This window comes from Delphinapterus leucas, chromosome 15 (genome assembly GCF_059928025.1).
Source record: "Delphinapterus leucas isolate spDelLeu-1000000601 "Yukka" chromosome 15, BTC_Dleu_Yukka2, whole genome shotgun sequence".
Classification (NCBI taxonomy): domain Eukaryota; kingdom Metazoa; phylum Chordata; class Mammalia; order Artiodactyla; family Monodontidae; genus Delphinapterus; species Delphinapterus leucas.
In genome coordinates this window covers 4,272,134-4,295,381 of record NC_143143.1, presented here as the reverse complement: position 1 = coordinate 4,295,381, position 23,248 = coordinate 4,272,134, and the positions used below count along the sequence as shown (strand labels likewise).

General features: G+C 47.2%; 2 protein-coding genes and 1 long non-coding RNA gene across 35 annotated transcripts in view; 1 reads left to right on the top strand and 2 right to left on the bottom strand.

Annotated features, from left to right (window-relative positions):
* The window catches only part of ZNF12 (zinc finger protein 12), a 208,181-nt gene extending 203,572 nt beyond the window's left edge, over positions 1-4,609 (bottom strand). For 22 of the 33 annotated variants that reach the window (XR_016387726.1, XR_016387725.1, XR_016387728.1 and 19 more), the window contains exons 1-2: positions 1,466-4,609; positions 963-1,095 (exon numbers count right to left, since the gene is read on the bottom strand). Coding sequence is in view for 19 of the 33 variants with exons in the window: in XM_089895592.1 (XP_089751718.1) it covers positions 963-1,095; positions 1,466-1,589 (257 nt within the window). In the remaining 14 variants the exon portion in view is untranslated. The other 11 variants (XM_089895566.1, XM_089895569.1, XM_089895568.1 and 8 more) reach the window with 7 other exon arrangements.
* A 2,095-nt stretch (positions 4,610-6,704) lies between these two features.
* Positions 6,705-14,276, top strand: LOC149747367 (speedy protein E4-like). The gene is made up of 5 exons (XM_089895608.1): positions 6,705-10,260; positions 10,786-10,998; positions 11,610-11,668; positions 12,154-12,239; positions 13,774-14,276. The coding sequence occupies exons 1-5, from the start codon at positions 10,152-10,154 to the stop codon at positions 14,210-14,212; spliced, it is 906 nt and encodes a 301-aa protein (XP_089751734.1). The 5' UTR covers positions 6,705-10,151; the 3' UTR covers positions 14,213-14,276.
* On the bottom strand, positions 13,277-22,358 carry LOC149747366 (uncharacterized). The gene is made up of 2 exons (XR_016387732.1): positions 15,957-22,358; positions 13,277-14,598 (listed from the first exon to the last, which is right to left on the bottom strand). It is a non-coding gene; the product is annotated as an uncharacterized LOC149747366 (long non-coding RNA).
* Between the last annotated feature and the right edge of the window lie 890 nt (positions 22,359-23,248).

Genomic DNA, 23,248 nt, shown 5'->3' with positions numbered 1-23,248 from the left:
GTGAAGCTACGACTGAAGCGGCTCGGGGTTGCACGAGCACCCGCCCCGCGCTCCACAAGACACACCTGTGGGAGACCCGCCATTTCATCTTCAGAAGGGCCTGTTAGAATGAGGAGGGAGCAACCACCCTCAGGTCTGTAACTCCCACGTGGCTGTGGTACCTGAGGGGATACTTTTTTTTCAGTAGCGAGTGTACACTGAGTCCGATTAAAATAAATCTCCGTCAATAAATATGAAATTAAAAAACACTTACAGTTTATCTCTTCTAAGTCTGTTAACAACTCAGATCAGGAAATCCACAGCATACCCGGAATAAAGGGACACAGGTGCGTTTCACTCTTTCAATTATTTGTACAAGCTTTACAAACTTCAGTGCGACGCTCAAAAAACTCTTTCATTAAAACTGACTTTAAGGGGACCGAACACCTGCCCTAGGAGTTTGGAGTCCTGGTAGCGACCCCACGTGCACACCCGGTGAGGATCTGGGACAAGTCACCTCCCTTCTCAGGCCCAATCTCTTCCTTCCTCAAGCGAGGCAGCAGGACAGAAGCCTTGCAGACTCATCCTGCAGTAACTACACTGCGCGACTCCACAGGGCACAACCCAGGGGGGCAGCGGACGCTTAGCTTACACAACCAAGGTGCTAACGCGCTTTGAGAGACACGTGCGAGATGCCGAGACGGCGACAGGAGGAGGAAGACCAGGAGGATCGCGGTTGGACGGAGGGATGGACGCGCCACGTCCCGCCCCTGCTCCCCCAGGACCCCCGGAGCTCACAAGTCCCAGGGGAGCCCCATCCGGAGCAGCCGGCCCTGCCCTGCAGCCCGGCCCATCCACCTCGGGGAAGCGGTCAAACCCTCCCGGTCGCTCTCCCGCGGGGCCCGGGCGGGCTACCCGAAGCCCCGCTCTCCAAGGGCCGCAGGGTCCACAACCGCCTGCAGGCCCGCAGACGCAACACCTACCCCGTCGAGACTAGCTGACCGGCCACGAGCTCCCGAGGCTCCGGTCCGGGGGCTGCTCCTCCGGCGCGCTCCTCTCTCGGGTGCCTCCGCTGCGCCTCCCGAAGCCACTGGGACCGAGGAGCCGGCTCTGGGCCTACGGCACAAACTCCCTTCAGGCCCACGTCTCTCCTGGGAACTCGCTATAACGCGCGCTGCAGACGGTCGGGCACTGCACCGCCGCCGGCCGCTCGGCCACTCCGGCCCAGGCCGCGGGCTCCGCAGCTCGAGCTCGGGGGTCCCACTTCCAGCCTCCGCCCGGCCTGCGCGAATCCTCGCCCGAACAACCCGCTCGCGCTGGCTGCCGGCCGGGCCGGACGGCGCCCAGCCCCGCAGGCCCCGAAACGCTCGCCCACAAGAGGCCAAGTCGAGGGAACCACGACCAGCGGAGACCAGGGCACACACAGGAAGCGAGAGCGGCGCGGCGACGAGGCGTTGCGCCAGCACGCACAAACCGCGAGGCGCACCTGCGCAGGAGGACGCCGGAAGTCCGCCTGCCAAAGCCCGACCGGAGAGCGGGACAAGTACCAGGACTCTATTTCCCAGAAGTCTCCGCGCCGTCCACTTAGTGAGCGACTTAAATGTCTTCATGTCATCTGGCCGTGAAGAGCTGCTGGGCTGCGACGGTGGGCCGTCTGGACCAGGGACTCAATTGCCCATTTGTTTTCACTCCTGTTAGGGATCAAGGAAAGCTGTGGCCTCAGGCGGGGGCTGTGTGATGGCCTCCAGGGTCCCTGGTCCTTTGCCTGCCCTGAGACATTTCGGGTTACATCTGAGATTCCCCCACCGCCAGGAGAGGGGAAGGAGTGTATCATGTTCGCTTAACTGAAACGCTACAACTTTCCTTCAAATCCTAGGATACAATAAATGCCCAGCCATGATACAAACTAATATTACCCACGGAAAGAAAAGAAAATAGAAATTGTAGCTGTTTACCCAACCAACGCGATAAAAAGTGTACGAAAATCAGATACCAGGGATCTTACCTCTTAAAGAGGATACTGTTTATGTAAGGTAAAAATATCATTTTTCAAAAATGGGATCATAAGGGTAATGATTTATCACTATTTTGGGGGTGAAATAATATAACTGTGTTCTTGGCCAACTGTTCCTTAAAAGCTGCTAGGGGAAAAGTTAAAAATAAAATCTCCAGGGACTTCCCTGGCGGTACGATGGTTCAGACTCCTAGGTTCCACTGCAGGGGGTACGCGTTTGATTCCTGGTTGGGGAACTAAGATCCCGCATGCTGCGCAGTGCAGTCCCATTAATTAAGTAAGTAATTAACACACAAAATAAAAAAGAAATCTCCCGCCAACCGAGAAAATCCTCTCCACAAATGTAGACGTAAAGAAAACGGTTTTACTGTGGAATAACCATTAAACCAGACTGTGTTGTGCACCACAGGCGAAGCACTAATGATTGTGCAAATGAAATCAACCTCACTTTTTTTTTTTTATAGCTCAGCAGATAAAATCTGTTGCATACATGTTCTCAAGATAAACGGGAACTTGTCTCATGTGAAAAGACTTGACAACACCATAAAAATGGCATACATTCTTTCAGGGTATATCCTAAATTCACCTGGTAATCTCGGTGGCTGTCCATGCTAGTTAATACCCTTTATCCAAAGGAGAAAGACAACTGCTCCTACCTCTAGGACAAGCAGGTACTTACAGCTCAGAGCAAAGTGCTTAACACCTAGCCTAAACTCCCCCGGTGACAGAGAGATAAAGAAGATAGCTCTCAGGTCCTTAACAAAGACATTCCTCGGCTGTAATGCTGGCAAGAGACTGATTTAGCTTTTAAAAAGATTTAGATACTTATGAAAGGGACAGAGGAATTATTTATATTACAAGCGTCTTGAGGAGATCCTCTAAAAACGGAAATAAGAAGTGATGATTTGTCCAAATGAATAAGCACATAACCCATTCCTGATTTCCCCAGCTGAACTGCCACATTAAATTAATCCTGCACAAAATGCGTGCTTCTCCAAAATTGCGCTTGGAAGTGGCTGCTTAGAGCCAGGAATGGTCTTTTCCGGTTCTTGCTGCTGTTGACTGTGGCCTCTGCCTGAATTCTCGCCGATGAAATGCTGCCAGTGTGGGAATGACAGCGACCACGCCTGCTCTGAGCCTGAACCTGGCAAACCTCCAGGGCGCATTTCTCGCCTTTTCCATTTTCACCGCGTAAAGACGTCAGCTACACGGAGTACCTTGCTTGGAAGCACCGTGAGTGGGCAGTGCGCCCATCAGCCCGCCACCAGGCCTCCAGTTCTCACCTCACCCACGTGCACCGACCGGGTCTCAGCAGAACACTGGGGTGGCCTGTGAACCCCAGCTGCTGTGCCCACCTCAACACCTCACTCTATCCCTTCAGCCCAGGGACATGCTGGGCTCCCCAGCCCCCTGCCCTGTACTCTGCCCTGGACACTCTCTGGAAGTATTTCTATTACCAGTTGTCTTGAGGAAATGCTCTAAAAAAGGGAATAAAAGTACGGAGTCATCCCAATGAATAGGATGTCCAGCAGTGAGCTGATGTGCCTCACGACTCACCCCTCTCTCCAAAAGGCGAAAAACGGTCATTTCATACATTTCCCCCGTTTTAAAGCTGTTTTAAGCTAGGAGGGTAAACCTGGACCCTGCGACTTCACCTTGACCAGAAGCAACAACGGCCACCTTTTACTTTGGTTTCCTTAGGATCTCCTCATATACACGGATATTTACAATACAAAGCTTTCTCCTTGTGGATCTGCATCTCTATTAACTACAGATATTTCCCCTATTTTGTCAGTTCTCTATTTTTACTGAAGTATAGTTGGTTTGCAATGTTTCAGGTGTACAGCAAAGTGATTCGGTTACATGCATTTATGTGAGAATATATGTATTCTTTTACAGCCTCTTTTCCATTATGGGTTATTACAAGGTATTGAACATAGTTCCCTGTGCTATACACTAGGTCATCACTGTTTATCTATTTTACATATACAAGTGTGTATCTGTCAATCCCTGTTCTTTATCTTTTTAACTTTTTACTCTCACATTCTCTTATACAGACACTTTAAAAAGTATGTTGTGTTCAAATCTTTCACTTTCACTTCATACTTTTCATCTGCTTTGACACTGTACTTGAAGAAGCCTTTCCCATCCTGCATTTCCTAACTACTTACCTGTGTTTTCTCCTGTTTATTTTTGGTCTCTTAACATAGCAATTTTATCACAATAACTGGCACCCAGCTTCAGGATTTGTAAAATCCTTTTCCTCTTAAAGTCTCTCAGCCATTTTTTTCAACACTAACACATCTACCACAACCGGGAAACGCAACGTTTAAAAAGAAAACTCAGGTTTCTAATCTAACTCCTAAGGACAGGTTCTTCTTTGAAGTTCAGCGACACGTCTTAATTTGAAGGCAGGGGAGGGACTTCCCTGGTGTTCCAGTGGTAACAAATCCGCCTTCTAATACAGGGGACGCGGGTTCAAAGCCCAGGAACCCTGGTCCGGGAGCTAAGATCCCACACGCCACGGGGCAATTAAGCCCGTGTGCCGCAACTAAGATACGATGCAGCCTAAGAGAAATAAATATTTTTTTAAAAATTAAAATAAAGGGAGGGGAAGCAGAAAAGTGACCGCCCCATGTGAATTCCTTCTTATTGAAAATACAGGTCGTAGCAGTTTCCTTGGGCTGCGTCACCAAGTACGACAAACTGGCGGGCTTAAGCAACACAAATGCACTGTCCGACATTTACGCAGGTTGGAAGTCTGAGATCAAGGTGTCAGCAGGGTTGGTCCCCTCTGAGGGCTGTACGGGAGGATGTGCTCCAGGCTTCCCGGTGGAGAGGGCGGTTTCCTCACCAGCACATGCACTATGCATGTACCAGGCAGGTGCCTGGGCTGAACTCCGATCCCAGGGCTGCTTATCCACGGCAGCACCGGGCTGCTGGAGGGGTTGTCACGGACGCGTTGGCAGGAGGATTGGAGGCTGACACAGACGTCCGCTCAGCTGTGGACCCATGGCCTGGCCACAGCCCTGCCAGAGGATGCCTGGGTGAAATCCAGGTCACCGTTCACCTCCCTCCTTATTTCATTCAACGACGCCTTGAAGCCCCCCTAATGCAACCAGCCTGGGTGGCACATCCCACCCAGAGATTTCCAAATCAGAAGCATGTCAATTGAGAAAGTTAAAATTAGGCCCTAGCTCAGTGCTGTGGAATTAGAATCTGTGAGGCTGGGTCCAGGCATCTGTGTTGTAATATTTTCTCCACGTGACTCTCATGCCGAAAGGATTGTATTGACGAAGCACTTGTGCTTCACTCTACTGATATTTCTGCACTAGAGCTACAGCCGTTGTTATATTAAACTGCATCCACAGGAGGAAAAGAGAGGAGAAGAGGTGATAGTTCTGCTTGTCTCCAAACACGCTGTTACTGAACCAAACTTGGGTCCACTCGCCCGCACGCACTAAAGCCAATCTACTGACACCGGGTCACGGTGAAGGAAAGTGCCACGTTTATGGCAGGGCAACAAGCAAGGGGTCCAGGTATCTAGGGCTCAGAAGGCCCCCACTCCCCAATGGCTTTCAGGGAAAGGTGTTTACAGATGGGGTGAGGCTGTTGGTGGGAATGTACACTGGTGCCGCCACTATGGAGAACAGTGTGGAGGTTCCTCAAAACACTAAAGCTAGAGCTACCGTACGACCCAGCAATCACACTCCTGGGCATAGGCCCAGAGAAAACCATAATTCAAGAAGACACATGCACCCCAATATGTATAGCAGTACTATTTACAATAGCCAGGACATGGGAGCAACTTAAACGTCCATCGACAGAGGAACGGATAAGAAAGAGGTGGTACATATATGCGATGGAATACTACTCAGCCATAAAAAATGAGATAATGCCATTTGAAGCAACATGGATGGAACTAGAGGTTATCATACTAAGGAAAGGAAGTCAGACAGAGAAGGACAAATACCATATGATATCACTTCTATGTGGAATCTAAAACAATGATACCAATGAACTTCTTTACAAAACAGAAACAGACTCACAGACATAGAAAACAAACTTATGGTTACCAAAGGGGAAAGGTGGGGGAGAGGAATACATCAGGAGGTTGGGACTAACGTATACACACAACTATATATAAAATAGGCAATCAACGAGGACCTCCTGTATAGCACAGGGACCTCTACTCAATATTCTCTATTAACCTAGGGAGTCCCCTGCTGGCGCAGAGGTTACGATTCTGGTCTTTCACGGTCGTGGCCCGGGTTCAATACCTGGTCAGGGAACTGAGATCCTGCGAGCCACAGAGCGTGACGAAAAAAAAACACAAAATTTTGTAATAACCTAAATGGGAAAACAATCTGAAAAAGAAAAGATATCTGTGTACATAGAAGTGAATCACTTTGCTGTACACCGGAAACTAACACAACATGGTAAATCAACTATAGCCCCAAAATAAAATTTTAAAAATGTTTAAAGTGAATTACAAAAGAGTGGGGTGAGGGAGGGGAGGTTGAGGGGTGTGTGCTCAGCTTGTGGACATTCTTCCGATTGGTTGGTGGTGAGGTCATTTGAGGTCAACATCATCAACCTTCTGGTTCCAGCTGGTCTGGGGTCTACGTGCTTGTGGGCAGCATGCAGTTAACTTCTTCCACCTGCTGGGGGCTTCAGTCTCTGCGAAACAGCTCCAAGGACGAGGCTCAGAACAGTATCTACGGCCCTTGAGGAAGAAGGAAAGGTCCTTGGCTTTGTTTAACGGCTACACTAGTATTATTTGGTCGTTTTGGACTCTTTTCCTTTCTTTTGGCACTTTCTCCCTTCTCTGATTAAATTGTCCGTTTCGAACTCAGGGAAGGCTAGGAGGCTAAAATTTTCTAAAGACAAGAAGCAGGCAGAAGACATGGAGAGAATCCGGCCCAGGAAGGCCCCACAAGGTCCTGCTCACTTACAACATCAGATTCGATCTGGGCTGTTTACGCCGTTTTGGGACAACATACCAACACATCTTGAGATGGGTCCCACCCGACTGTAGCACATTTGGACAAGGTGAGGTGGGGTGGGATTATGCAAATCCAGATCTGAAGACTAGATAAAGCAATCAGGGTGTTTCACAGTATACAAGAGAAATTTTCACAGGGACAGAATACCAACCTTCTAAGATTTGAAAGCCTGTTAACCAAGAGGGAGAGTGAACTTCTGTTCTGTTATACAAGGACCCAGTCAACAGTGATGGTTAAAAGCACGATGAATGCAAATCTGAACTCATTTGCCTCCTAACGATGGAACGTCTACAGCAGAGGGACACAGGTCCTCGAGCAGCAGTGCTTTTCCCAGCAGTGCGGACCCTGAAGAGAGCCGGGCTGTGGCAGCTCTGGAGGACCTCAGACGCTCTTTGCATGGCCTCTGAGATCTAGAACATCTCAGAAAGTCCACGAGTGCAAACCAAATAGACACTCAGTCCCTGCACCTCGGATGAACTGATTTGACTCTACGTATGCATTGCTTGGGCTAATTAGAAATATGTAAGTGATCAAAAGACAAACTAAAACGCTGGGCACATCCTGAACAACAGAGATACTTCTCATCAAAGTCCAAACAATAATTCAAAAGCAAGATTCAGAGCCAAAATGTGGAAACAACCCAAGCGTTCAGTGACAGATGAATGGATAAAGAAAATGTAGTGTGTATATTCATACAACAGATATTATTCATCCACAAACAGGAAGGAAAGTTTCTAATTGATAGAAAGAGCATTTATGTATTTCTCAATGATTGTTTGACATTTCTTTGTATAAGCAGTGAAAATTTAACAATTCCACTTGTAAGAGGAAAGGTTAGTGTTTCTTTGTAGAAACAGTTAAGTCTCAGCAGTAGAGGCATAAGCACACACGTGCACACAGAGTAAACAGAGATACCGCCCCGCTACCTCCCCCCAATCTGATCCCCGCTGATTCTCCCTCCAAATATATGGAACCTGTTGACTTCACTCCATCTCCTCAGACATCGTCTTCCTGCACTACCACGCCAAATTCCTAACCATATCTGGGGCTCCCGACTTCCACTCTTGCTGAATCCCCACCCCATCCATTTATACAGCAGCCAACATCAATTGTTTCCCTTTCAGTGCCAACTGGATCACGACACCTCTCATTCACTGGTTTCCCACTGCACTTGGCATACATCTCAACTTCTTCAGACCCAGGGTTTTATTTCCTTCTCACTCACTGTGTACTGTCCACACTGGCTTTGGGGTCTAAGAAGGAAATTTTGACACAGGCTACCACACGGAAGACACTTGAAGACATTATGCTAAGTGGATAGGCCAGATACAAATGGACAAATGTTACATGATTCCACTTCGGTGAGATCCCCAGAGGGGTCAAATTCATGGAGACAGAAAGTGGAAGGGTGGGTGTCAGGGGCTGGGGGGATGGGGAGTCAGTGTTTAATGGGGACAGAGTTTCAGTTTGACAGCATGAAAACATTCTGGAGACGGATAGTCGGGACAGTTGCACAACAATGAGAATTCTTTATTTTTCTTCTTAAGATTTTTGTTTTACTTATTTTTGGCTGCGTTGGGTCTTCTTTGCTGTGCGCAGGCTTTCTCTAGTTGCAGCGAGTGGAGGCTACTCTTCGCTGCGGTGCACGGGCTTCTCATTGCGGTGGCTTCTCTTTACGGCAGAACACGGGCTCTAGGCGCACGGGCTCAGTAGTTGTGGCTCGCGGGCTGAGGAGTTATGGCTTGCGGGCTCACTACTGGTGGCGCACGGGCTAAGGTGCTCCGCGGCATGTGGGATCTTCCCGGACCAGGGCTCGAACCCGTGTCCTCTGCATCGGCAGGTGGATTCTTGACCACTGTGCCACCAGGGAAACCCAACAATGTGAATTCTTCATGTCACTCAACTGTACCCTTAAAATGGGGAAATCCATGTAATGCAAATTTTATCACAATAAAAAAAGAGAGAAGGGGGGAGGGAGGGAGGAAGGGAGGGAGGATGGAAGAAAGGAAGGAAAGGCAAGACTCAGACCCCCAGGCAAGGAGTGGAAGCATGAGTTGGGAAGTTCAGAAGAAGCCTTCAGTGGCACTGCATGATTCTGAGTTGGCTATTTTCTTCTCTGCATCTCGGCTACCGTGTACTTCCTACCCTCATAGAAAAATCACCTGTCTTGAACTGGAGATTTTCCCATTAAGGCTTTTTGTACATGTGACATTTTTATTCAGGTAGTGAAATCTCTGGGACAACAGTGATACTACATTCTCAAAATTTTGATAAGTAGACGAGAACTTCTTAATTGGAATCCAGGGGCAGGCTTTGGACAATCCATGGACTTTGTGAAATCCAAAGGTGCCCTTTGTGTGTGTGTGTGTGTGTGTGTGTGTCTGTCTGCAGACACCCGTTGAAGGGTGCGTGAGCACGTGTAGTTCTGTATGATTTTAGCTGCTCAAAATGCCTCTTGGGCTCAAAGGTGCCTGAGGGTAGCGGACGTGTGCTCCCCCACTACAGAATTCTGAACACAGTGCCAGTAAACACTGAGCAGAAGAGCTTTGCAAAATTCCATGTTTTAACGTAACTTTTTAATCCAGTGAGTCAATGTACCTGGGATATTTTTTGACATACTTATCTCACTCTTATAAGGCTGAACCGTTGCTGCTTCCCCTAAGTCTCCTCGTCCCTCTCCCCACTCTCCCACCAGCCCGTGGAAGAGGAATGGGAGGGAGGGGGAGAGTGCAGCAGGGAGAGGACAGCGCACCTACTGGGAAGCGGTAAAGCGGGGTCTGGACACCTTGAGGGGGGTTTTGGAGGACGGGCAGAGGTTGGGGCAGAGGCAGGAGATACCGTTTACCCCTGATCTCTGGGACAAGTGCACACATAGGTGTGACAGTTACTTGTCATTTCCTTCAAACTGCTGGCCAGGTTGGAATGACGCATGATGACATCAGAGGCTTCCGACCTTCCTGATTGGAAGGACCAGACTCCGTGGCGCTCGGCAACAGTAGTAGACAATAGCATCTCGCCAGAGCTTCTCTCCACTGCCAGTTGCCCCGCAGCTTGGAGAAGGGACGACCACTCGTGTTTAGCCCAAGTCCAGAACAAGAGTTGGGACAAAGCAGAGTCTAGGCTTCGAGGAAGGGAAGAGTTTGGGAGACATCATGGACAATCGTCCACCGAGTTCCCAGGCTGAGGACGAGACCTGCCAGCCCAGCTCCTCAGGGTACCCCCTGGAGGTGACTGTCTATGAAGAAATCCCAGGACCGTCAGGTGAGGGAGCTGGCACGAGAAGGAATTTCAGAGGCTTGACCGGTAAGGAGGAATGGGTACACAGGTCGGGAAAGAGCCCCCGCAAAAGGTGCCTATGAAAGAAAGGAGACATTCGGAAAGCCAGGGATTGAGGGAGGAGAGCACAGGAGCTGGGGACACGGAACACCTGGGGAGCAAGAAAGAGGGTTAGGAGACGAGATCCAAGGATGAGAGGAGGGAAGAGAAGAAACAAGGGGAGGGTTCTTTTTTTTTTTTTTTTTTTCCTGGTGGGAGAAATTATCTACCATGAGAAAGAGTTTCGAGGACAGGAAGCTGGAAAAATGACAACAGGAGTCAGGGGAGGGATCGGTAGATATGGACAGAGAAAGATGGAAAGATGACTTGGGGCAAGGTCAGCGGTCTGTGAGACTGGAAAGCACGGGGGTGCTTCAGGGGGGAGGCAGAGTCGGGGTGGGGTTGGGTGGTCACCAGTGGCTGAATTCCCAAGACGAGAGCGTCATACTGTAGTCTCTTCTCCTTCGTCAGCCCCCTGGGCCGGTTGCACCTCCCCGCCTCAGCGCCCCGGCGGGAAGAGGAAGAGGTCAGTGGCGTTCAGAGCGGAGGTGGAGGGCGACCCGGCCGCTGAGGCCCAGGACACCTGGGTCGTGGAGTGGCTGATTGGGCTCAAGATGAAGCTGAAGCGACAGCGGGTGTCTTCAGTGCTGCCTGAGCACCACGAGGTCTTCAACAGGATGCTCGGTAAGGACCCGCCCCCTCGCCCAGCACCCTCCAATCCTATACTTGAATAACAAAGAAACAAATCTTCCCATGACTACACTTTTCCAGTGGAAAACAATTCCCTGCTAGTTGGTGCGCTCTCCGTCCCTGGCGGACTGTCTACGGATAAAGGATACAGGGGACACGTAAATGATGCAGGATGAGGTTAGATTTAGAAATGATACAGGGTTAGGTTTGTTTGGCTTCAACTGTACCCCTGAGACTCTAGCTCTTACTGGCCTTTTGAATCTTACTGGTGCGGGGCGGAGGGCCGGGGGCTGACAGTCCATCTTCGCCCCAACGAGACTGTCAATTGAGAAACTGGCTGAGAGTAACTCGATGCCCTCTGCACTGATACGTGAATGCATGATGAAGGGGCATCACTCCCTGTCACTCGGCCCCCCCTAGAAGGGGAGTCACCCCCTTTCCTCCCACAGTGAATGGTCTTCAATCCCCTCTTCCCATCACCTTCACCCTGGGCCACAACTTGGCATTTCCCCGGGGGGCGGGGGGAGCGCGGTTCTCCCTCTTGGCTCTGCAATGCTCCCACGACAGCCCTGTTCCCACTGGCAACATCTGCCCTCTTTTCACAGAGGATCCCGTCGTTAAGAAATTCCTTGCCTGGGACAAAAGGCTGGAAGTATCTGACAAGGTAAGTCACCCGCTGAGATGGATGCCAGCTCCAGCGCCTGTCCTGGGTGGGCGCACGGGGTGCTTTCTACACCCACGTTTCCACTCCCCTCCCAACCTGATGCCTTGTCAACACTTCCCTCCAGGGGCCTCGAGGTCCCCTCTGGGATCTGAGCCCCAGGTGTGCCCCTTTGGTGGTTGCTGCCTAAGTCCCCTCTCCTCTCAGCTCCTGGGGACTCGCCTTGGCTCCGGTTCATCAAACACAATCCAGTGCCAGTGGCCCTAAGTCCACGCCCTCAACCCACAGCCTCCCATCCTTGGAGCGTCGCAAACTCTGACCTTCTGTCCTCTCCCCTTCCCCAAATAATCAGGCTCACCCAACACGGGGGGGTCTCCTCTCCAAGTGGCACCACCCATTCCTCGTCCCCTGCTCCCTTCTCCCTCCCACTCTTTCTCCTCTTCCAGGAGGTGACCTCTCTCCTACGTTTTTTTCCCTCTTTCCATCAGTATCTCCTGTCGATGGTGATAGCTTATTTTAGCCGGGCCGGGCTCTTCTCCTGGCAATTCCAGAGAATCCATTTCTTCATAGCTCTGTGAGTACCTTGCTCCATCCCCGCCATCAGTATTCAACACCCTGGGAGGGCGGAGAGAGAGACGTGGGGTTCTGACCTTTCATCTATTTTTTTTAAACCCCTTTGTACTGTTTACTCTGGTGTGAAAATGACAGGACTACGGTACAGTGGTTTCTTTTTCAAACAAAGTTATGGTTTTTATACCATTCATTGTCAAAACAAACTACCCTAATGTCAATTAAAACACTGAACGAAACAAAGCAAAACACAAAACCTTCCGAAGAGGAGAGGAAGAAAGAACTGATACCATCCTGCCCCCGAGTAAACAGATTTGAGACGTTTCCGGTTCTGACTTTCCAGTCTCGGGTCTTCCCACATCAGCACCAAGTGTGATTATCTTCCGTTTCTGCGTTCCCACGACAAATGCCACAATCGGGGGGCCCTTATCACATAGCGCGGATCTGGTATAAAATGCTCCCCACTGACGTTTCTTCCAAGTCTCCCAAGCCAGTCGGCTCTATCTGCCTGAATATCCTCCCAAAACACAGGTCTGACCGCTTCGCACAATTTCATTGGCTAATGCCGTGCCAAATCAAGGCCAGAGTTCTGGGTTGGAATTCAACTCTCTCTGCAATCTCCATCACACTGTCCTGATACTTTATTCCTGTGTTCCACTGTTCCTTCCAAATACCCTGCCCTCTAAGTTTCTATTGGGCTTTCTGTCCAGGTATCTTTCCCACACATTTATCTGAAGAAAATGACCCTATCCTTAAAGTGGGTTCAAACACCAAAACCTTCACGATGCCTCATCTCCCTAACTTCTGCATCCCGGAGGCACTTGACTTAAAATCGTATTATAATGGGATGCTTTGCATTATAGTCATTTCTTATCTCCCCGCTTCCCCTTCCCCAGTCCCATGAGACTGGACACAATGTGGAAGGCAGGTCTTGTCAAAATGTCAATGCATTCCCAAAACACTCAGCACAATTCTTTTCATTTTGCAAATGTTCGTTATTGTGAGTCTTCGAGGTAATCAGTATTGCATTTGGCTATGAGATTAAATGTTCATTCATTCATTCATTTAATGAAACCTTATAAAGTACACCCTACATGCTGGGGAATATGAGGTGATGGGAATAGAGATTCACAAAAGGCTGTTGAATTCATGTATCAATATGAACCAAGCCCTAAATGTGTCATTTGGTAGGAGAGGGATGAATGCAGAAACAGATCAGATCAGCTCCTGCCCTCAGGAACTGTACAGGTACCTACAACACAGGGAGAGAGGTGTGTGCACATAAAACAAGTTGAAGGGAACAGGGGGTTTGGATTTTGTCCTCATCCTCAAGGTGTGAGAGGCACCCTTCCGAAGGTCCTGCCTGGCAGTGCCTCCTTGATGACTGGGCGGCTCTCGGTGACGGTGACGGTGACGGTGACGCTGGGCAGGGCTGGGTGGGTCGTGTGAGGATGTTCAGCCTGCCTCTTTCCTGGGAAGCTGATCTCAAGTGGAGGCCCTTCCTGTCCTGATGACAGCGACCTGATGTCTTTCCCCAGCTATGTGGCCAGCGACATGGAAGAGGACAACCAGGCCCCCAAACAAGCCATCTTTTCGTTCCTCTATGGAAAGAACCGCTCCCAGCGTCCCTTGTTCCACAAACTGCGTTCCCAGTTCATCCGTTCCATGGGCTGGAAGACGAGGGTCACTCGGGAAGAGTGCGAGCAGGTGGGTGGGCTGTGGCGGTCTCGGGGAGGGGGAGGGCCGGAGAGGAGGGGGGGGATCACGGGGAACTCCGTTTGTGACTTGGGGATGGACGAGAAAGAACCGGAGGCCGGGCAAGGGGAGGCAGCGGCATCCTCATTGCCAGGGGCTGTTTTTCTTTCCAGATCCAGGCTTTTGATCCAGAGCTCTGGGTGTGGGGAAGAGATCGCACCCTCTTGCCCCAGGGGCCCCAGGAGCACTCAGGCCTCCTGTCAACGGTCTGCGCAAAGGTAGGTCTGCATGCGTCCGCAAAGGTGCGGGCGGAATGACGTACTGTCTATTGAGGAAATCGGAGGAATCCCACTGCTGGACCCACATCACCTCTCACGCTGTGAAGGGGGCCCGACGGGCACGCAGCCACACGCAGACTCAGCGCCCAGCCACAGACTGACAGCCACACACAGACACCAGCACCGCGGGGCCCGTGGGCGCCAGACCTTGGGGAAACCAGTTTATCCCAGACGCATGGGTCTCACTGAAATCATTTCACCCAAAGCAACTGGGTCCAAATAACAGCTTTGACGAGATGGTGATTTTCTTCCATATACTGTGTTCCCAGTTTCTCTTTTTCATTCATTTTTGGCCTTACATCCCTCAGGGATATGGGTTCTAGCATTCACCTACAACAAAGTAAATGTCTTTATTTTCATCCAAATTTACTTTCAAATTGCTTATGGCCAGATGACCTGTGACTCTCTACTTCCCCTGACTCACCACTTCTGGACCAATGATTCCTCTTGTACAATTCACCTTTTCCCCCTCAAGTTTACGGTCAAGGGGATTTATCACAACGAGCGAAGGTTAAGGAATGCCATCTTCAGCAGGGCTTATTACAATTGACACATTAGAGTTCTAGACGTGGGCAGAGGGTTGAGCAAACATTTGGCTTAAATCTTGCAAACTAGCTGTCTTAGTCCATTCGACCTGCCCTACTACAGACTGCGTGGCTCATAAACAACACACCACAGTCTCTTTTACAAAGCCAATAATCTCATTCATGAGTGCTCTACCTCCCAAACACCCCACCTCCTAATACCAGCACCTTAGTGGTTAAGATTTTAAGATTTCAACATAAGAATTTTGGGGGACACAAACATTCAGCCCGTAACACTAACCAAGTTTAGGACTGAGTATTATTTAAACGTTAGGATCCAGGGACTTCCCTGGGGGCAGAGTGGTGAAGAATCCGCCTGCCAACGCAGGGCACACGGGTTCGAGCCCTGCTCCGGGAAGACCCCACATGGCGCGGAGAAACTAAGCCCGTGCGCCACAACTACTGCACCTGAGTTCTAGAGCCCACGAGCCACAACTACTGAGCCTGCGTTCTACAGTCCGCAAGCCACAACTACTCAGCCTGTGCGCCTAGAGCCCATGCTCCGCAACAAGAGAAGCCAACGTCATGAGAAGCACCGGAGAGTACTCCTCGCTCACCACAACTAGAGAAAGCCCACGCGCAGCAACGAAGACCCAATGCAGCCAAAAATAAAATAAAGGAAATAAGTAAATAAATGAAAAATTAATAATAAAATAGACATTAGGATGCAGGGTTAGCGTCAGGGTTAGGGATCCGGCATCAGGTCTCCTGGTCCACGATGTTGACTTGTCAGTGATGTCTATAGTGTGGTGCCAAGTTCAGAACTGAAGTGGTGCCAAAGGACCAAGGTGAGTTAAGACTAAAGCAGCATTCTTCAAATGCCAGCTCCCTGAGCAGAATCACCTGGGGTCTTTGTTATAAAGCAGATTGCTGGGCCTGACCTTAGGTGTATTCAGTGGTTTTTGGAGTCAGGGTCACCAGAGTCCAAGAATCACACTTGAAAACAATGAATGGCTCAGGACTGGGGTTCAGAATGGAGAATTTGAGATAAAACTGCAATCATAAAGGAGTCTCAGTTCTGGTTAGAGTTGACTAAGCATGTGAAAACCTTTATATCTGCAGAGTTGCCACTTTGAAATCTGACATCCTTGCTCATTCTCTTACTTCCAGATCACAGAGCCCAGGAGAGATGAGGATGTTCAACACGAGGGCACTCCAGACAGTGATGACAGCTGTGAGGAAGGAAGGGAGAAAGCCTCTTGTGCAGATAATCGCGAAGAACCCAGCATCTTCTAGAATGAGCTGAGAAGAGTTTTCATATCATACTCCTAGGAGCGGGGCATGCTTCTAGGAGTCTGTGGCAGGACAATAAGAAAACAGGGTTTTCTCAGATTCCATCCTTTTGGAAGTCACCACCCCAATTTTCAGATCATTTCATTCAAATCTCCCCTGAGGTCCCATTGGAGGTCCCATTTTTTATACGCTTGTTTGCCCTGGTCTAGAAGCATCTGAAGGTGGAGTGTAGGGGCTCAGAATAGGATAGAAAAAGTTTTAAATATATAATGAGAGCCATAGGGTCGAGCCTGATGACTTAACTTTCACAGGCTTATTTTGAAAATGTCACCTATAAAATTATTGTATTTTTATATTTATATATTTATTTTAAATAGTTTTGAAATAGTCTTCACTTAGGAACACCTTGTTCCTACAAACCTTTTGTGATGCGTATTACAGCTGTTGTATATTTACACATATATACAATTGTATTCACATTTTCAAGAGAGATTTTTATTTTTATCTATTACATAATATACCTTTTATATATTACATAATATTCCCATTCTACTTATAGCTAGGTGGGTATTTCCTCCCAAATCTTGTAAGCATACATTTTATTTTTTTAGTTCTCATTATTGAATTGTGGGAATTCAGTCGGAATTTTTTAACTTGTCTCAACGTGTTTGTATGTTATTTTAGCTTATTAAAGAGCACCGTGCAATGCAGCTTTTGGGAAAATACAATAAAGATGAAAGTCTTCCCACAGTCACGTGTGTGTGGTCATTACCAGTCGGCTTCACCGCTTTGCTGTGCAGCGAGGTGTCGCTTAATGGTGTTGTGATTATCCAACCCCATTTCTTAACTCTGAAAAGGAATCCTGAATTATTTTTCATGTAGAGAAAACTACAGAAGATGAGGCACATCTTGCATCATTCAGGACTCCAATACTGAGAGACAAGTGTTGGGTAAACGGAAAGATAGCTTTATTGAGGAAGCCGGCAGTCCAGGGGAGCAGGTGGACTCATGTCCCGAAGAACCAACTCTCCCCTCCTGAGGTTCTGCTTGAGGACTATACAGGGAAAAGAGAAAGGGGCTACATGTTGAAAAGAGGGTTACAGGGTGCGTGATCAGCTCACGGACATTCCTCTGATTGGTTGGTGATCAGGTCACGGGGACCCAACATCATCAGCCTTCTGGTTCCAGCTGGTCTGGGGTCTACGTGCCTGTGGGCAGCATGCAGTGAACTTCTTCCACCTGCTGGGGTTTCAGTCTCTGCCAAGCTGTTCCAAGGACATGGCTCAGAATATTACCCGATAGCCCTTGAGGAGGAACTAAAGGTCCTTGACTGTGTTGAATGGCTAAAGTATGATTATTTTGTCTTTGCTGTTTTTCTGGTCGCGCCACGCAGCTTGCAGGACCTTAGTTCTCTGACCAGGGATCAAAAACAGGCCTCTAGTAGTGGAAGCGCAGAGTCCTAAACCCTGAAATGCCGGGGAATTCGTGACAGTACACTTAAAAAAAAAAAAAAAAAAGACTAAAAGGAACACAGTTTTAAGGAAGCTTAACTTTCTCAGAAATGCAGAAATTTTGTTGTGCATTTATTTTCTCTTTTTTTAAACACATTTTTCAATTTATTTATTTATTTTTGTCTGCGTTGGGTCTTCGTTGTTGCACGTGGGCTTTCTCTAGTTGGCGTGATCGGGGAAGACTCTTTGTCGTAGTACATCAGCTTCTCAATGCGGTGGCTTCTCTTGTTGCGCAGCATGGGCTCTAGGCACGTGGGTTCCAGTAGTTGTGGCTCGCGGCCTCTAGAGGTTTCTTTATTTTCTATTTTTTGCAAGTATTCATCAAATGTTTATGGCTTGAATGAATGACAAATAATTTCTTCCAACAATCTACACACTGCTTAAACTATGACAATATTTAGCTTCTCAAATTTCATATGACCTTACTCTCTCCGTGCTCTAGTTTCTAAAAGCATGTGGGATCTTCCCGGACCAGGGCTCGAACCCGTGTGCCCTGGGCTGGCAGGCGGATTCTTAACCACTGCACCACCAGGGAAGTCCCTGTGCATTTAGTTTCAAAACATAATAAGGCCGGATGAATTCAGAACTAGGGGCAGAAAGCTCTTCCAGTGAGACACAGAAGCTCTGCTGTTTAGGCAGATTTAGAGAACAGCTTTCCAACCACTTATTAAAGAGACCAACACTCCACTAGAAACAGTTATCATTTTACAGAGAGAAAACCAAACTCCAGCTTTGCATCGATGTAACATTTGACACTCAGAGAACCAGAAGCTCTTTTTTGAAAACCTCTGGAATAAACATCAAAACTGAGCCGCCTTCGGCCCAGACAAATGAAAGTCCCTTTCCACCCATCTCCTGCAACTTTCTATATTCACTGAGGTTGTGTCCTTCACTATCCTCTTTCTGCTGCTGGAACAATCAGTCATTTCACTTTAGGACCAAACTATTTTTGTTCCTGTTAATAAACAAAACTACATCGCATTGTCTTGCATACAAAGTCGTACCTCTCGGCTGCTGGAACCAAGCAGGACCCTGCAGGGCCCTTCCATGTCCCCTGCCTCTTGTTTGTAAAACAGCTGCAGTCTCCCAGGCCTCCCCTGAGTCACAAAAGAGCAGGTTCAAGCAGTAAATGATTAGGACAACAGCACTCACAGAATCTTTAGTTCCTCCCGAAGGACATAGGTGACAGTGTCAGAGACACACTCCTAACTCGTTTTGCAGATACTAAAACCACTACAAGAGGAGAAAGCTAACTGTATGACCACCAGACTGCAGCTATGACGTAAGCTGCTCCATCTTGAGCAGACCTGAACCAATGGCTTACACAATTCCAGGAACTGGTCTCAAGGAAATGTGAACAAACCAACACTGGAGTTGACGATTAACTGTGCCTGAAACAATCAACATGACACCGACCACACCACTGCATGACCAATGTCAAGATCATGGTCAGAGCTGACTGTGTTACTCTGCATGCAGCCCCCACCCGCACAGCCCAGAGCCTTCCCGTCTTTTCCCTATCAGCCCCTTTTCCCTCTAACTGGCAACTGGGAGATGGTTTTGGGGACACTAGTCCGCCATCTTCCCAGGTTGCCAGCTTCCTGAATAAAGCATCTTTCTTCCTCCACTAACCTTTGTCTCTGGAACATTGACTTCTGAGCAATGAGAAACTGAACCTGAGTTCTGTTCCAGCGGATAACATTACTATTGGTCAAGCCTCATTCATATTATATTAATGATAACTTTGAACCAAAGTTACTTTCATTTCACAAAGAAATCTAGCAGTGAATAATTGACAACTGCCAATCACACATCAGCATTTTACGCTAGCAGAGCTCATGAACACACATAACTCAACATTACATAGCCACAAACATCCCTTACATGACTTCTCCAAGTGGTAGAGACAAACACATTCATTAACACACCCACAGACATAGCCTCTAGGTAACAAATAAAAATATGCAGCAAGAGCATAGAAGTTGAGATTATGCTTAGCAATCAATGTTTCGGCTTTCTGTCTTGCTCAGAAATGACCTCGGTATCCAATGATTATCCAGTAAGTAACACAATTTAATATCAGTTCAAGGCTTTACGTAAACTAAAGATCTTGGAATTTATCGACAAGCTAACACAGTACAAAACACAGTTACTGTTGAAAGAAAGTTTGTCGGAATAATAATTAAATGCAGTTAAACACAAATTTACATTTTTCATAGCCTTAAATATTAAGTAGAAGTAATGTTAGCTTATTTGATGGGCACAGCTATATAAATTTAGGAAGAACACTCCCAAGTAGAATTTTTTTTAATGTATGCCTAATACCGATAATTAAGATAGGAATAAATATTTATTTGACCAAAAATATTAAACTAGCTTCATTTGTCAATGATTTACCTAAATTATATAAACGTGAAGTCTTTCAATTTCTGAGTTGATTGTTTTTTTTTTTTTTTGGCTGCACACAGAGGCTTGCTGGATCTTAGTTCCTTGACCAGGGACGGAACCCGGATCCTGGCAGTGAAAGCACCGAGTCCTACCACTGGACGGCCAGGGAATTCCCTGACTTGATTTCTATAAGAATACTTTTCTAGCACATTTAACGTATGGGAAGTTCTAATTCCTTTCTCTCTGAGAAGTTTAGGGATATATAATTTTTATAAGCACATTTGTATCTTTGTAGGCCAATCAGGACAGAAACCCTTTAATTTAAGAGACTCTACAATCTACTTTAATAGATCCAGAAGTAGGAAAACATTACATACTCACACTGTCAGAGGTAAAGACCTTTCTGAATTACAGACACACAGACATATAGGGAATGGAACTTTTACCTTCAGTTCTCAAGTCTTAGACATCAGTCAGGAATAAAAACTCACCAGTCTAGATATTAAAGAGCCGTTCTCCCATTGGGCAAGAGATTCTCAATTGATTTGAGCTTGTCCAAGTAGACAAACAGAAAAGACTAAGAAAAGACTGACAAACCAGATCCTCTGTTACCTCTCACCTAACTGAGATTAGTTCTGTAGAAACTTAATCCCTTTGGAGAGACCATCAAAAGTCTTCAAACGACACAGCCAAACTCAGAATCCCTGCTGCTCCAAATGGGGAACCACTCAGCTGTAATCCGAAAGCAACGCAGAAACACAAAAGTAATACAAGGCGAAACTAAAGAAACAGAAAGTGCGCCAAGTTCAATGGCAGCTTGGGTTCACCCCTGGGAGAGGAGAAAAGATGTACCTGGGCTTCTCCGGCTCATGAAATACACCACTTGTTGCTGGGCTTTTACAGATTTATTTACGTGTAATTGATATACAAAATCCAGCCCATGTTTAATTTGTATAACTTGATGAGTCTGGACATATGCACACACCTGTGATACCACCACCACCATCACGGTAACATACTCATCACTTCCAAAAGATTCCTTCTATCCCTTTGTGTGTGTGTGTGTGTGTGTGTGTTAGAAAGACTTAACACAGCACCAGGTACATGAAAAGGTGCTCAACGTCAGTAATCATCCGGGAAATGCAAATCAAAATCATAATGAAATATTACCTCACATCTGTTAGAATGCCCACAATTTTTTATTTTTTTTAAAGATAAGAGTTGTCAAGGTTGTAGAGAAATCGTAACCCTTGCATATTGTAGACAGGAATGTAACATCGTGCAGGCACTGTGGAAAGCAGTACGGAGTTTTCTCAAAATCTTTTAAATAAAATTTCCATATGATCCAGCAATCCCACTTCTGGGTATACAGGCCCAGCTCAGAGACACTGCAGCTTCGGTTCCAGAACACTGCAATGAAGCGAATACCGCCATAAAGCGAGTCACATGAATTCTCTGGTGTACCCCTGCATGAAAAACTTATGTTTACACTATGCTGTAGTCTGTTAAGTGTGCGATAGCCTTGTGTCTAAAAAAACAATGTACATACCTTTATTGAAATATACTTTAGGGAAGAGAAATATAGATCAATGGAACAGGATAGAAAGCCCAGAGATAAACCCACGCACATATGGTCACCTTATCTTTGATAAAGGAGGCAAGAATATACAAGGGAAAAAAGACAGCCTCTTCAATAAGTGGGGCTGGGAAAACTGGACAGCTACCTGTAAAAGAATGAAATGAGAACACTCCCTAACACGGTAACACAAAAATAAACTCAAAATAGATTAAAGACCTAAATGTAAGGCCAGACACTATCAAACTCTTAGAGGAAAACATAGGCAGAACACTCTATGACATACATCACAGCAAGGTTCTTTCTGACCCACCTCCTAGAGAAATGGAAATAAAAACAAAAATAAACAAATGGGACCTAATGAAACTTCAAAGCTTTTCCACAGGAAAGGAAACCATAAACAACAACAACAGAACAACAACCCTCAGAGTGGGAGAAAATATTTGTAAACGAAGCAACTGACAAAGGATTAATCTCCAAAACGTTCAGGCGGCTCACGCAGCTCAATATCAAAAAAACAAACAACTCAACCCAAAAATGGACACAAGACCTAAATGGACATTTCTCCAAAGAAGATATAAGATTGCCAACAAACACATGAAAGGATGCTCAAAGACACTAATCGTTAGAGAAAGGCAAATCAAAACTACAGTGAGGCATCACCTCACACCACTCAGAATGGCCATCATCAAAAAATCTACAAACAGTAAACACTGGAGAGGGTGTGGAGAAAAGGGAACCCTCTTTCACTGTTGCTGGGAATGTACATTGATACAGCTTCTGTGGAGAACAGTGTGGAGGTTCCTTAAGAAACTAAAAATAGGCCTTCCCTGGTGGCGCAGTGGTTAAGAATACGCCTGCTAATTCAGGGGACACGGGTTCGAGCCTGGTCCGGGAAGATCCCACATGCCGGGGAGCAACTAAGCCCATGCGCCACAACCACTGAGCCCGTACACCACAACTACTGAGCCCACGTGCCACAACTACTGAAGCCCACATGTCTAGAACCCACGCTCTGCAACAAGAGAAGCCACCGCAATGAGAAACCCACGCACTGCAACAGAGTAGCGCCAGCTCTCTGCAACTAGAGAAAGCCCGCCCACAGCAACGAAGACTCAACACAGCCAAAAGTAATAAATAAATAAATATAAATAAATTTATTTTTTAAAAAAACTAAAAATAGAACTACCATATGATCCAGCAATCCCACTCCTGGGCATATACGCTGAGAAAACCATAATTCAAAAAGAGACACGTACCACAATGTTCACTGCAGCACTATTTATAATAGGCAGGACAAGGAAGCAACTTAAGTTTCCACTGACCGATGAACGGATAAAGAAGATGTGGCACATATATACCATGGAATATGACTCAGCCTTAAAAAGAACGAAATTGAACTATTTGTAGTGAGGTGGATGGACCTAGAGTCTGTGAAACAGAGTGAAGTCAGTCAGAAAGAGAAAAATACCGTATGCTAACACATATTTATGGTACCTAAAGAAAAAATTAAAAAGTGGCTCTGATTAACCTAGTGGCAGGACAGGAATAAAGACGCAGAGAATGCACTTGAGGACACGGGGCGGGGGGGGGGGGCGGCGCGGGGAAGGGTAAGCTGGGACAAAGTGAGAGAGTGGCATGGACATATATACACTACCAAATGTAAAACAGATAGCTAGTGGGAAGCA

Excerpts from the sequence above, each read along its gene's own strand:
- LOC149747367 (XM_089895608.1), top strand. The coding sequence starts at position 10,152 with ATGGACAATCGTCCACCGAGTTCCCAGGCTGAGGACGAGACCTGCCAG. Across the intron at positions 10,261-10,785 it reads AGAAATCCCAGGACCGTCAG|CCCCCTGGGCCGGTTGCACC; the intron begins GTGAGGGAGCTG and ends CTCCTTCGTCAG. Across the intron at positions 10,999-11,609 it reads GGTCTTCAACAGGATGCTCG|AGGATCCCGTCGTTAAGAAA; the intron begins GTAAGGACCCGC and ends CTCTTTTCACAG.